The following is a 13,542-nucleotide window of genomic DNA, read 5'->3' as shown; positions in this document are numbered from 1 at the left end:
ATTAGCAGCTGGTGCCTCCTGGAAGGTGTGACCCCTCAACTGGGATATGGGGGGCCTTGGACTGGCCTCTGCCCAAAGGAGCCCAGGACCGCCCCCCCACACCTTGGCCAGGAACACAGTTGGGCTCCTTGGCCCCGCCCCCTCTAGGGGAGGAGCTGGGGACCCAGAGTCTGGAGCCCCCCTGTCCTGCTCTCTCCTGGCCTCAGTCTCCCTGTTCAGTCTGCAGGTGGCCCCAGTCGCCTGGGCTGGGACAGGGGTCTCAGAACCTCCCGGCCAAGCTGCCCAGGGGTGGGCGGGCCTGCCTGCCTGGTGGAGGGCCTTAGTGCCCTTTGTTCAGTGCCACGGACCACCTCTGGGGAGGAGTGCGGGTACCAAGATGAGCCACCCATGCTCCCTGGCCCCCGTCATCAGGGGCCCTGGTGACACTGGGTTGGAGGCTCCTGGGCAGAAAGCCTGTGAGAGGAGGCTGTGCTGGTGTGGGGAAAGGGCTTCTCGGCCGGAACCCCCTGCAGGCAGAGCTGGGCCAGGCTATGGGGTGGGAGGGGCCTTCGGCTGTGGGACCCACAACTTGGGGACGGGACCCCAGGTCCTGACTCAGCCTCCCTGGGAGCAGGCGGCTTGGTGGCCCCCAGCTTGGGGGCGGGTGTTTGGGAAGGGTAACACCCCCACACACACCTTTGTTGCTTGTGAGTAACCACGCTGCCCTCTGCGGCCAGAGGAAACTTTGGACTTCGGAGGTGGCGGGAAGATGGGCTGGAACGGACGCTGGTGGAGGGGCTGTCCCAGGGGCGGGCACGGGGAGTCTGCCTTCCCTGCTACTCCAGAGCCAGGTGGAGCCAGGTGAGAACAGCAATCAGCCGGGGGCTCCTTCCCCCTGGGGCTCGGGATGCAGGCTGCCTGCCTGGGGGGCCAGGGCCCAGGGACCTGCAGAGCTGTCCCTTTCTGTGTTGGGTGGCACGGCCCCTGCCCACCTTTGGGGTGCAGGCTCCGGGCCCTGCAGATGTGGCCTCCGGCAGGGGTTACAAGCTCGTCCTGCACACCCCGGCCCCCAGGCAGCGTGGGGTGGGGGGGGCCCTCTGTGCCTGGGGAGCCCTTGTGTCCCTCACGGCTTTCCTTAAACAGGCGCACCTCCCTTGGTGCAGCGAACATGTTCCCAGAGACACATCGTTGAATTGCGTGCAGATCAAATCCATTAGTGCTGGCTAGAGCGAGAGTCTCCTCTGCCCACATGGCCAGGTTGCCTCTGCGTGGGGCCTTCTGTGAGCCCACGCAGTCCCCTCGACCCCCTGCCCGCACTCACAGGAAGCCGAGGCCCGGGCAGGCGGGGCACACCCCAGAGCCGGGGCTGGCAGAGCGGAAGGAGGCCCCTCTCGGCCCCCAAAGTCCCTTTGACCGAACTGTGTCTCACCCACCCATTGGGGGAGCCCCCAGGATGGCCCTCCCTGGGGCATCTCTGTCCCTCCTGCAGAAGAAAGGAGGGCAGCGGCACATCACTGATCCCCTGCCCCCCCCCCACCTCCCGTCCCGGCCAGGGTGCAGGGCCCGTGCTCACCCCTGGCTCTGCCCCACTGGACCGTAAACTCCTTGAGGGCAGAACTGAGTAAATCCCTCCTCAGTACTGAGTCCCTCCCCCTTGGAACTGAGGGGAGGAGGGAGCTGTCATCTGTCCCCTGGGGGCAGCAGATGGCCTGCTTAACTTAGAAAGGAAAACAGCACAATTTAGAATTAGTCCCGGGTGAAAGGGTGAAAGGGTGAAAGGTCGAGGCAACATCTGCGTCGGGATGTTTCTTTCCGGGGTTGCATTTCTGTGGAGCGGGCTGGCTGGTGGGGTGTGGCAGGGAGGGCCGAGCAGCACAGTGGACACAGAGCTCCAGGCCGGCGGGACCGCGGCCATTTGGCGCTCCTCCGGGGGTGGGGGTGGGGGTGGGTGCGGGCAGAGCCGCTGTGGGGGGAGCCGGCCCCTCTGCAGCCCCTCTCCTGGGGCCTTCAGCCCCACCTGTCACTCATCTGCCGCTGGCCAGGTGGGGCCAGGACAGGTCACCCCGGCCAGATGGCCAGGTTGTGTGTGGGTGGGAGAGAAGGCCAGCGGAGGGGCAGGTGCTGGGGTGACCTCCTTCCGGAGGGGAGCAAGGAACGGGGAGCCATCGTGGGCCCCGGCTGCCGGGGGTGGGTCCTATCCCGTCTGCAGGAGGCTCGTGCCCCGCCCCCCCCCCCCCCCCCCCCCCCCCCGTCTCGGGTTCTCCACACGGCCCCCGACGGCCCCTGGCCTGGAATCGCACGGCAGGTGTTGGGTGTGACCTCCCTCTCCAAGCCCGGGCACCTGTCCCCGCCGGGCACTTACACTGACCTGCCAGGACAGGTGTCGGGGACAGAATGGCCGAGAGGGCCTTGCTCGCTGGTGCTGGTGGCCTTGCCCCTGCCTGAGCAGCCTCACGGGCCTTCCGCCTTCTTAGGGACGGGTCGGTGCCGTGGGGGCCTCCCCAGGAAGCCCAGCACTGCAGCCAGGGTAGGAGAGAGGTGCAGACAGGTCCAGGGGACAGAGGGGGCATGGCTGGAGGCTGGCCAGAGCAGGGACAGGACTCGGGGGGGGGAGGGCGCTGGGGAGCGGCCTCCGGGACTGGCTGAAAGCTGCTCTGCCACCCCCCACCCCCCCCAGGCCCAGACCCTGCCCGCCTGGCTCAGGGCTTCCTCCCTCCCAGCTGAGGCTCCTGGCCAGACCCTGGTCGTACCTCACACCCCACGAAGCACCTGCCTCGGCAGTCCTACCCCCGGAGGCTGCCCCTCCCTCTGGCCCTGCCCATCCCCTGGCTGGGGTGCTGGTGGACGGTGGCCAGGCCTGGGCCCAGCCCCGGAGCCGGCCCGGATGGGCAGCATGCCTTCACGGCAGCGTCCACCAGGCCTGGGCGGGAGTGGGGAGGACAATGGGCCCCTCAGCTGCCGCCTTCCCCCACAGAGGGGCCTCCCTGGCTCCTGCCCCGCCCACTGGGTTGGCGGCTGCCGCGCCCGGCCGACAGCAGCTGCTGCCCGCGTACCCAGCCACAGGCGCACCTGCTCCCCAGCCGCCCTTTGTCCGCGCTGCCGACGCCTGATTTACTGGGTGCGTTTTCCCTCTTGCCGGCCCAGCATGATACAGCCTTACTGGCCGGGATGCCCCCGGTCCAGGCGGATTCTCCCACAGTCCTCCACGTTAGGCTCCCCACTCAGGCTGGGACGGAGGGGGGCTGGTTCGGGAGCACACTGCCCCATGGCTGGAGGGTGTGGGGTTGTGCCTCCGAGTGGGCCCTTCTGGTCCACTTGGGAACACGGCTGAGCAGGGCCCTGCTCCAGCGGTGGCAGGCCCCGGGGTGCCCGCCCCCACCCCCGGGACCAATGATGGAGGCCTCGCCTACGAGAAGGACGGTGCTGGGCAGCCTCGTGTGGATTCCCCTGAAAGCCGTGGGGCGGGCCCGCCTCACCTCGCCCGTGCGGGTGGGCTTCCCTCCCCTTGGAGCTGGCGGGATGGGGGCAGGGCCCAGAGGCGAGAGGGAGGCGTGGACAGGACTGGCTCCCATCCCGCTTCGATGACCAGGCACCCTCAGTGCAGCACCCACCGCCTGCCTGCTCCGTCAGTAGCTGGGGAAGAAAAAAGAGCCTTTTCTCCAAGTGGGAGCCGTGGCCAGCTCCCGCCTGACAATGGAGGGCATTGAGAGGTGGCGGAGGTGCTGCCTCCTGGGTCTCCCCCCTCCCACCCCCGGGGCTCTGGGTTCCCAGTGCCACTCGGGCCAGAACCAGGCGGGCTGTAACTGGATCCACGCACAGTGGGGGTCACACCGCCTTCCCCAGGCTCTGGGGTGTGGCCTTGCAGGAGCCAAGGTGCCAGGGCGCCAGCGGCACGGGGGCCGCGTGCTGGGGTCTGTGCCCCTCGCGAGGAGCCAGCCACCCCCCGCTCCCTGAGCGGGCTGGCTCGGGCCTGAGTTACCTCCCCCGGACCCCTCCCAGAGGGCAGCTGGTTTTCTTTAAGCCAGTTGGTTTGGGGCTTTCGGCTTCTGGCAGCAGATGGTGGGCCGGAGTGGCCATTGCGCGTCCTCCCCGCCGGCCCTACCCAAGCCACAGCCACAGATAAAAGGCTTCAGGGAGACAGATGCCTCCCAGGCCACGGGGACAGGGGAGCAGCCCAGCTGCTGAGAAACGCACAGACCCCGGCCGCCGAAACCGCCACCGCCAGCCCTGGGGAAGGGCCTCTCCAGGGGCCGCCCCTCCCCTTCTTCCCTGTGCGACTTTGCTTTTAGCCCCCGGGGCAGGCAGGTGGGGAGGGGGGGGGCTGGCATTTGTCGGGGGCAGGGGTTCTGGTGGGCTCCGGAAGGTGGGATGGTCCGGGCTCAGGAGGGCCCTCTCTTCATCCAGGGGAGCCCAGGCTCCTGGCAGCACCCCCTGCTGCCCCGCCAGGCGGGAGGAGGCTCCGCCCACAGATGCCCAGAGCTGTGGGCCCAGCGTTGGGGCCGCCTTCTCAGGCTGCTGCAGGCTGGGGGAGTTGCCGCTGGGAAGAGTGATGCCTGGCTGGTCCCAGAGCCTTTCCTGAGATTTTTCCTCGAGTGCAAGGCCGCGAGGTGACTTCGCAGGGCAGTTTATGGCCCAGCCCCCAGAAGCCGAGGCGACAGGGGGCCAAGGGGGGCCCTGGGGTGGGGATGGCAGGCGCTGAGCCCTTCCCTGCAGGGAACGCGTGGCCCCAGGCCTGGCACCAGGAGGGCGGCAGCCTGCCTCCCCTGCCCCAGTCACAGCCTGGGCAGTGAGTACCTGGGGAGCGTGCCGGCCTGCCAGAGCGGTGGTCCTCCTGGACCCCGGCTTCTGCAGCCGGGCAGCGGGTGCCTCTGCTCCTGGCTGGCGTTGCGTGGACCTCTGTCGCAAAGCCTTGACCCCCGCACAATGGAAAAGCCGTGTCTGGGTGCTATGTGTGGGTGGGGATGGGTGCTGACCAGCACGGCCCCCAACGCATCAGACCCCTGACAAAGAACTCCACGTCGCGAAGAAAACGGGAAGCCAGGCCACGTCGTGTTGGCAGTCGTTTCCACGTTTGCTATCCTATTGATGTTGAAAGAAAAAAAGCTGTGAACTCTTTTATTAACCAAATAATGCACGTTCATTACCGAAAAGCTAAAGAGGAGAGAAAGCAGACAGCCCCCCGAAACTAAAGATTTTACCGAGCGCTGCTCCCCTCGGCAGAGAATGGCCGTGTCTGCCCGTGTGGTCCCCTTCTCGGTGGCTTGCCAGGGTGCAGACACGTGCCCCCGTGAGTTCTGAAACCTACGCCGGCGCCCACCGGACACTCTGGTCTCTAGTTTCTCCAATTAACATAATCACTTTTCTTTATGGAGGTGAAATTCACTTAATATAAAATTAACCACTTAAAAGTGTACAGTTCAGTGGCGTTTGGCACACTAGTGATATTGGGCAACCCCCGCTCCCTCTGGTCCCAGAACTTCCCCTCTCTCCTCGCGGGGCCTCACCCGGCTGTGCCCGCTGCCCGGGGTGGGGCCCCACCGACGCCGGGGCTGGTGGCGGGCGGCTGGCTGGGGAGCGGGCACTCACCGCCCCGGTGTGTCTGCCGCAGCTGCAGCGGAGCCTTTGCGGGCCAGCGATGCCAGGCGCCCAACCCCTGCCTCAGCGCCCCCTGCAAGAACGGCGGGACGTGCCACACGGTGGAGCGCGACGGCCTTGTGGACTACGCCTGCCGCTGCCGCCTGGGCCTCTCGGGGCCGCTGTGCCTGACGCCCCGCGACCATGCCTGCCTCGCCAGCCCCTGCCTCAACGGCGGCACCTGTGACTTGCTGACTCTCACCGAGTACAAGTGCCTCTGCCCCCCGGGCTGGTCAGGTGAGGACTCCGGCGGGAGACGCGGCTGTGGCGCTCGCGAGGGGTGGGCAGGCCCCGGCCCTCCCCCAGCTGCCCGCACAGCAGTTGCCGGCCCGTCTGTGTGGCTGGGGAGGGCTCTGCTCGGCCGTTGGGGTCCGTGATCCAGAAGTGGCGCAGAGCCCCCCCCCCCCCCCCGGAGGGTCCCCACGCCCCTCTCCAGCCCTGGAGGGCCCCACCCCTGCCCGCCTCTGTGAGCAAAGCGGACACTCCCACCTCCCTCCTGCCAGGAGTGCAGGCCCCCCTTCAGGAGCCGTGACGTCACTGCGGGCACCAGAGTTTAAGAACACGGGCTCTGGAGGGGCGCCTGCCGCCGTGCATCCTGCGACGGTCACTCAGCCCCTAAGCTGTCGGGGTCCTGAGGTGTCAGGAGCCGACGCCGTGGGGCCCATCCCCGGCGGGCACCTCCGTGGTGCCTGGAGGCCGCCCCCGGCTCTTGGGACGGCCTGGCTCGGGGAGCAGGGAGGCCGGCTGACCCCCTTCGCCCCTCCTCCGCCAGGGAAGACATGCCAGCAGGCGGACCCCTGCGCCTCCAACCCCTGTGCCAACGGGGGCCAGTGCCTGCCCTTCGAGGCCTCGTACATCTGCGGCTGCCCACCCGGCTTCCACGGCCCCACCTGCAGGCAGGACGTCAATGAGTGCAGCCAGAACCCCGGGCTCTGCCACCACGGTGGCACCTGCCACAATGAGGTCGGCTCCTACCGCTGCGCCTGCCGCGCCACCCACACCGGCCCCCACTGCGAGCTGCCCTACGTGCCCTGCAGCCCCTCCCCCTGCCAGAACGGGGGCACCTGCCGCCCCACGGGGGACACCGCCCACGAATGCGCCTGCCTGCCAGGTACCGCCCGCTGCCCCCTGCTGGGGGTGGCCGTGCTCCCCCTGCCTGGTGGGAGGGCGGGGGGTGCCCAGGGCGGAGGGAGCACAGGGCTGGAGCGGGGCCGGCTGGGCCTGGGGTTGGACGTCCACTGGGCGTGGGCGATTGGAAGGCAGCCTTGGGTGTGGTGTAGGGGCGGGGCTGGAATGGGGGCCACCCATTAGGCACCTGCCCACCCACTTCTGCCCGCGGACGGGTCCGCTGTGACCAGACGGCTGGGCCCATGACCCCCGATGCTCCTCCCCTGCCGCCAGCCTTCTCCAGGCCACTCAGGAACCCCCGAATCTTGAGCTCCCTGGGACCACGTGCACGTTATAGAACTCTCCACGGCAGGAGGGAGCACCCTCCCTCGTGCGGCCCCCGGGCTTCCCCTGTGTCCCCGAGGTGGGGCTGGGGCTTATGCGTCACTTGCCCCAGCGGTGGCCCTTCCTCCTGGCCCCGCTGGTCTCCCACCAGTGGGGCGACAGTGGCGGGCACAGCCCCCCACCCCCCAGCAGCTCCACTGTCCCTGTTGTGTGTCCCACACTTGCCACTGTAGTTTTCATCTGAGTCAGTTTTGCTGCCGGTGATCTAAAAATACTGGTAACGACAAAGAGGTTTGAAGAGCTCTCGTCTGTCGTCTGCGCACTGGTGGTTAGGCGGTTAGGCAGGAACGAGGAAGGGAAGGGTGTTTCGGGGGGGGGCGGGATGAGGTTTGGGTGCTGGAGGGGAGCCCAGGGTCTGGCGGACCCAGGGGTGAGCCGAGGGTCGCCCCAGCCCCCATGCTGCCGCAGCCCAGCTCGGCCCCTGCAAAGAGGAAGTGCTCTGCCCGCCCACCGTCCATGAGCCCCGGGCCTTGTCACTGCAGCGGCCGCCTCTGCGTGCAGACGCCGGGCGCATGCACTTCCTGCGTGTCAGTGGCGCTCCCCTCGCCGCCTGCCTGCCGCGGCGCTGCTGGCCACCCGGCTGGGCTGCTCAGCTGTCCACAGGGGGCTGGGCCAGGCGTGCCTCCCGGTTCTGGGTTCAAATGCCTTCTTGGTGGTTGTGGGACCCCAGGCCTGGGACCTTGTGTCTAGCCACGTGGGTCAAGCGGGGCTGTGGAGGTGGGCGGAGTGGGGGGCCAGCCAGCGGATGCTGCACACCTGGGGCAGGTGTGGCCCCACCTGGGGGGGGTGAGGTGAGACCCAGCCCGCTTTAGAACTCACCCTCCAAGGCCAGGGAGAAGCAGCGCTTCCGGCCCACCGCATACAAGGGGGTCTGGAGTGAGGGCTCCGGGCTCCCGTGCGGGGGCCTCAGAGGGAGGGGCAGGAGGGAGTCCAAAGGCACCCCGGGAGGAGCACTAATCAGTAACTGGCTGCAGGTTGGGCTACTACCAGACGCCCCTTTCTGGGTTGATTATTGAACCAGCGGGAGTTGAATGGATTAATAGCTAACTGGCTGGCCACGGAGCTGGCGCTGCAGAGGCGGGCCCAGGCTGGGGGAGGATGTGGGCCCTGCTTGGGGCGCCCCCGGGCCCAGTGCAGCCCCTGCAAGGCGGGGTGTCTGTGGCCACACACGGGGGTGTTGCAGAGAACCCCCAGCGTGGGGCGAGCCAGCAGACGGCGCCCAGTTGCTGGAGCCACTACACAGAACGTCTTTTACAGCAGAACCTCTAGACCCCTGTAATCCCGAGTCCCTGTCTGTTCAGCCGGCTCTTTACAGAATGATTCCTTAGAGAGGAGCGTGTCGCCTGTCCCGGTCACAGGAGTGGGAAGGGTGGGGCGTGGACCCCCGAGGGCTGTGAGGCAGCGGGCAGCACAGGGTAGGCCATGGAGGGACAGCTCTCTGTCCAGAGTAGGGTGTCGTGGGTGCAGCCAGGAAGGTGCCAGAGGCCAGGTTGAGCGTGGCAGGGAAGGTGAGGGCCGGGACGCGCGCTGCCCAGCCCCGTGGGGAGGCTTGACCGGGCCCCCGGCTCCCCCCTGCCACACAGGCTTCACCGGCCAGAACTGCGAGGCAAACATTGACGACTGTCCAGGAAACAACTGCAAGAACGGAGGCGCCTGCGTGGACGGCGTGAACACTTACAACTGCCGCTGCCCCCCGGAGTGGACAGGTGCATGCACGGGGAGGCCTGGGTGGGCACCACCACTGCTGGAGCACACGCACGTGGCGGGCCAGAGGGGGGCCGAGAACCTGGTCCAGGCCGGCAGGGATTCCGGAGTGACCAGGGGCTGCCCCGCCGCCGGGCTCCCAGGCCTCCGCCCCAGCAGCCAGCACGGATGTGGCAGCAGCTGGTCTGTGCGGGCCATTTGCAGCCTGGCCCCGGACAGCCCTGAGCCAGAATCAGGTCCCCAGTTTGAGCCCAGCTGCTGGGCAGGACACGGGGACGCTGGCCGGTAGGACGCCGGCCCCGCCCACAGATGAGCGTGGACCCCAGTGCACCTGTGCCCGCACGGCAGCCAGATGAGAGCCCCCTCTGGCGCCAGGGGTGCAGGGGAAGGAGTGATTCAGGCTGGCGGCAGGTGGAGGAGTCATGAGGGAAGGCTTCCTGGTGGAGGGGGCCCTGCGCCCCGAGGGGGAGGGTCTGGAGGCGCCGCCTGGCCCGACGGTCCCGGCCCCCGCAGGTCAGCACTGCACCGAGGATGTGGACGAGTGCCAGCTCATGCCGAACGCCTGCCAGAACGGCGGGACCTGCCACAATGCCCACGGCGGCTACAACTGCGTGTGTGTCAACGGCTGGACAGGCGAGGACTGCAGCGAGAATATCGATGACTGCGCCAGTGCCTCCTGCTTCCACGGTGCCACCTGCCACGACCGCGTGGCCTCCTTCTACTGCGAGTGTCCCCACGGCCGCACGGGTGAGCGCCGACGAGGCGGGTTCTCGCTGCCCTCGCCCGGCGGTGGGCCCCCTCGGGTCAGGGCTCGCGTGCGTGGCCTTGCACAGACACACGGACTGCAGCTTTGCGGGGCCCGTGAGGGTGACCCCAAAAGGGGCCTTTCTGGGGTGAAGGGGCTGGCGGGGCTGGGGCGTTGCCTGCCGTCAGGGCTGCTGGCAGCGAACCTCCTGGAGTGACTCGGGCGTCATGGGACGCTCCACAGGGTCACTAGCAGCGGCACAGTGCGGGGGGGCCCTCCCTGGGTAGCCAGGCGGGGGTGGACCGCGGCTGTGGGCAGCCCGCGTCCCCAGGCCGGGGGCAGCGCCTCGGCTGACCCCCGCCGCCCGTGTCCAGGCCTGCTGTGCCACCTCAACGACGCCTGCATCAGCAACCCCTGCAACGAGGGCTCCAACTGCGACACCAACCCCGTCAACGGCAAGGCCATCTGCACCTGCCCCTCGGGCTACACGGGGCCGGCCTGCAGCCAGGACGTGGACGAGTGCTCGCTGGGTACGGGCGGCCGAGGGGGCAGCCAGGGCGCTGGGAACCTGGTGGAAATAGTCTGATGGGGGAGGCGGGCACACCCCAGAGTGTCTGGAGGCCAGGGCTCCCAGAGCAGCCCCTCACTGCGCCGTGCCCGCCCACCCCCAGGCGCCAACCCCTGTGAGCACGCGGGCAAATGCATCAACACGCTGGGCTCCTTCGAGTGCCAGTGTCTGCAGGGCTACACCGGCCCACGCTGCGAGATCGACGTCAACGAGTGTGTGTCGAACCCGTGTCAGAACGACGCCACCTGCCTGGACCAGATTGGGGAGTTCCAGTGCATCTGCATGCCCGGTACGCGGCCAGCCTCCCGCCCGAACGTCAGGGCGCCGCCTGACAGGCGGGGGTGGGGAAGCCGTGTCAAGGCCGACGGACCCCGGCGAGCACCCCGGCCGCATGTCCTCTGCCCCCTGGCCTCCGTGCTCACCCAGGCCGCGGCCCCAGCGGGTATCTGGGGGGACCGAGCCAGGCCCGTGGGGCACAGCGGAGAGGAGGCCAGAGCCGGGCAGCTGGGTCAGCCCTGGGGAGCAGGTGTGGGGGGGGGCATCCCGAGCCCTCAGCTGTGGTGAGGGCCGCCCAGGTGGGTCACGGTCCCCTGCACCCCTTGACCGCCCCCTCCCCCAGGCTACGAGGGCGTGCACTGCGAGGTGAACACGGACGAGTGTGCCAGCAGCCCCTGCCTCCAGAACGGCCGCTGCCTAGACAAGGTCAACGAGTTCGTGTGCGAGTGTCCCACAGGTGAGGCCGGCCCCAGCCGTGCCCCCCGCGCGGGAGCACCCCGCTGTCCCTGAGGGCTGCCGGGTTGGGTCCCCCAAGGGCTGTGTGGGAGGCGGCTGACTTTCACCCTGGGAGCGGGTGGGGTGTTTTCAGGCTTCCCCCAATGGGCAAGGCTAGGTTGGGCAGGGGGTCCTGGCCCCCGCCCTTGCTGAGGAGCCCGGGACCCAGAGACCCTCCTTCCTGCTGGCGGGTCCCTGGGAGCAGCAGTGTGCTCGCCGACCCCTGAGGGACCTCGACAGGAGGAGGTCTAGCCTGCCCTGGCCGCCCGTCTCCGCCAGCCTGCGGTGGACATGATGCCCAGGAGGGCCTAAGGAGCCTTTGGGGGCCCGAGTCTGTCCCGGGGGGGGGGCTGGGGGCTGGGGGACGCCGGGCCCGGGGAGGTGTCGTGGGTCAGAGCCTTGGATCTCCCGAGATGCAAATCAGCTGCTCTAGACACCGAGCCGGGAACCTGATTCTCAGCCCGACGAGGCTGTAGCCATAGCAACCGGAGTCAGTCTGGGGCAGAGGCCCCTGTATGAGGGAGCGGGAGGCGTGTGACCCGAAAGGCAGGAGCTGAAAGGGGCCGAGAAGAGAATGGGGCGTTGGCCCAGCCCTGGCCAAAGCACTCTCCAGGGGCCCTCCCAGGCACTCCCTGCCCTTGGCTGGCTGCGGGCCGCGGCGCCCGTCGTGTCTGACCGCCGTCCCTCTCCCCGGCTGCAGGCTTCACCGGGCACCTGTGTCAGTACGACGTGGACGAGTGTGCGAGCACGCCCTGCAGGCATGGCGCCAAGTGCCTGGACGGGCCCAACACCTACGCCTGCGTGTGCGCAGAAGGTGCGCGGCCGCCCGCCCGCCAGGCTGAGCGGGGGGAGGGAAAGCAGGCGCGTAGCGTCCAGGGAAGGGGAACAGCCGGGAGCTGAGGCTGGGAAGGTGACCCCTCATTCTGGGGCCTCTGGTCCAGGGGCCAAGAGCAAGGTGAGGCTTTGACCCGGGCAGTGGGGGACGTCCCCAGACATCCCCGGTCTCCTCCGGCGGGAGCGCAAGTGACCCTGGGTTGGCTGGTGGCATCCTGGGATGGGACGGCCGTGTGCCCGGGGAGCAGCCCCACTTAGCTTCTCAGCCCCCACCCTGCAGGCTACACAGGGCCCCACTGTGAGGTGGACATTGACGAGTGCGACCCCGACCCCTGTCACTACGGGTCCTGCAAGGACGGCGTTGCCACCTTCACCTGCCTGTGCCGGCCGGGCTACACGGGCCACCACTGCGAGACCAACATCAATGAATGCCACAGCCAGCCCTGCCGCCACGGGGGCACCTGCCAGGACCGCGACAACGCCTACCTCTGCTTCTGCCTCAAGGGGACCACAGGTGCCTGGCCGGGGCTGTGCCTGGGGGGCTGGGGGCGGGGCAGGAGCTGACCACCTCTTGCCTCCCACCGCCAGGCCCCAACTGTGAGATCAACCTGGACGACTGTGCCAGCAACCCCTGTGACTCGGGCACGTGTCTGGACAAGATTGACGGCTACGAGTGTGTGTGTGAGCCGGGCTACACGGGTGAGCCGCTCGGGGGCCCGCAGGGCTCTGTCCCCCCGGCCCTCGTCACGGCCTCGCCTCGGGGGCCCAGGCTGTGCTCGCACCTCAGGGTCTCCGGGATGGGCCAGGTCTGGGGACCGTGGGGGCAGGATGGTGTAGGCCGCCCGCCGCCCAGGGCCCAGCTGTCAGACCACCAGCTTTGGCAACGGTGGCAGAGACCACGGAAGGATCGGGGCTCCGGCCGGCACCGGACGGGCATCCCTGAGGCTCTCGTTCCTGGTCAAAGCCGGCCCAGCAGGCCCAGAGCAGAGCCAGGCTCCCGGCACACGTGCTGCCCTCCACGGCCCTCTGCCCTGAGGGTGTCCAGGGTGTCCTGAGCCGCAGCCCTCCTCGGCCAGCTCGGCCCCTGGGCCCGGGGAGGGGAGTTCGCGTGGGTGGGCGTTTGTGCCTCGGAAGGACCTGGGGAGGGGGTTTCACGGAGGGGGAGACTGAGGCCCCGAGGGCTGGGACCCACTCTCCCTCTGGGGTGTGGGCGTGAGTGTCTGAGCCGCCGCCCCGTCCCCGCCCGCAGGGAGCGTATGCCACATCAACATCGATGAGTGCGCGGACAACCCCTGTCACAACGGCGGCACCTGCGAGGACGGCGTCAACGGCTTCACCTGCCGCTGCCCCGAGGGCTACCACGACCCCACCTGCCTGTCCGAGGTCAACGAGTGCAGCAGCAACCCCTGCATCCATGGGGCCTGCCGGGACAGCCTCAACGGGTACGGGGCCGCCCCACACTCTGCATCCTCGGGGGCCCTGCCCCAGGGAGGCGGCCTGCTCGGGGGCTGGCGGCTGGCGGGCCAGGGAGGGGCCGTCGCGAAGCCCCGGCCTGGCCGGCGGTGGGCCCCGGGCTGAGTGGGTGGGTGCCCCTCAAGAACGGATCTGCCGTTGGTGCCCGGAAATGTGCCGTCGGGCACTCGCTCGGCTCCTGGCCTGACCCCAGCGCTGCCCTGCACTCCGTGTGCGCTCGGGAAACACATTTGTGCCGTGGCCGCAGGCAGGGTTTCTGTGACATCGCGGTGTGATGAGATGATTGCTCTGGGCTTTGTCCTGGTTCCTGAGATCACTGAGA

At 68.8% G+C, this 13,542-nt stretch overlaps 1 protein-coding gene across 2 annotated transcripts in view; it reads left to right on the top strand.

The window, feature by feature from the left end:
• Positions 1-13,542, top strand: part of NOTCH1 (notch receptor 1) — a 47,054-nt gene that overhangs the window by 14,775 nt on the left and 18,737 nt on the right. For both annotated transcript variants that reach the window (XM_079926320.1, XM_079926319.1), the window contains exons 3-13: positions 5,588-5,850; positions 6,386-6,724; positions 8,709-8,831; positions 9,343-9,576; positions 9,949-10,104; positions 10,246-10,431; positions 10,762-10,875; positions 11,614-11,727; positions 12,028-12,261; positions 12,336-12,446; positions 12,997-13,189. In XM_079926320.1, the coding sequence (XP_079782446.1) occupies positions 5,588-5,850; positions 6,386-6,724; positions 8,709-8,831; positions 9,343-9,576; positions 9,949-10,104; positions 10,246-10,431; positions 10,762-10,875; positions 11,614-11,727; positions 12,028-12,261; positions 12,336-12,446; positions 12,997-13,189 (2,067 nt within the window). The remainder of the gene's footprint in view (positions 1-5,587; positions 5,851-6,385; positions 6,725-8,708; positions 8,832-9,342; positions 9,577-9,948; positions 10,105-10,245; positions 10,432-10,761; positions 10,876-11,613; positions 11,728-12,027; positions 12,262-12,335; positions 12,447-12,996; positions 13,190-13,542) is intronic.

The sequence above is a fragment of the Stenella coeruleoalba genome (genome assembly GCF_951394435.1).
Source record: "Stenella coeruleoalba genome assembly, chromosome: 7".
Taxonomy (NCBI): domain Eukaryota; kingdom Metazoa; phylum Chordata; class Mammalia; order Artiodactyla; family Delphinidae; genus Stenella; species Stenella coeruleoalba.
This window is presented reverse-complemented; position numbering and strand designations above follow the sequence as displayed.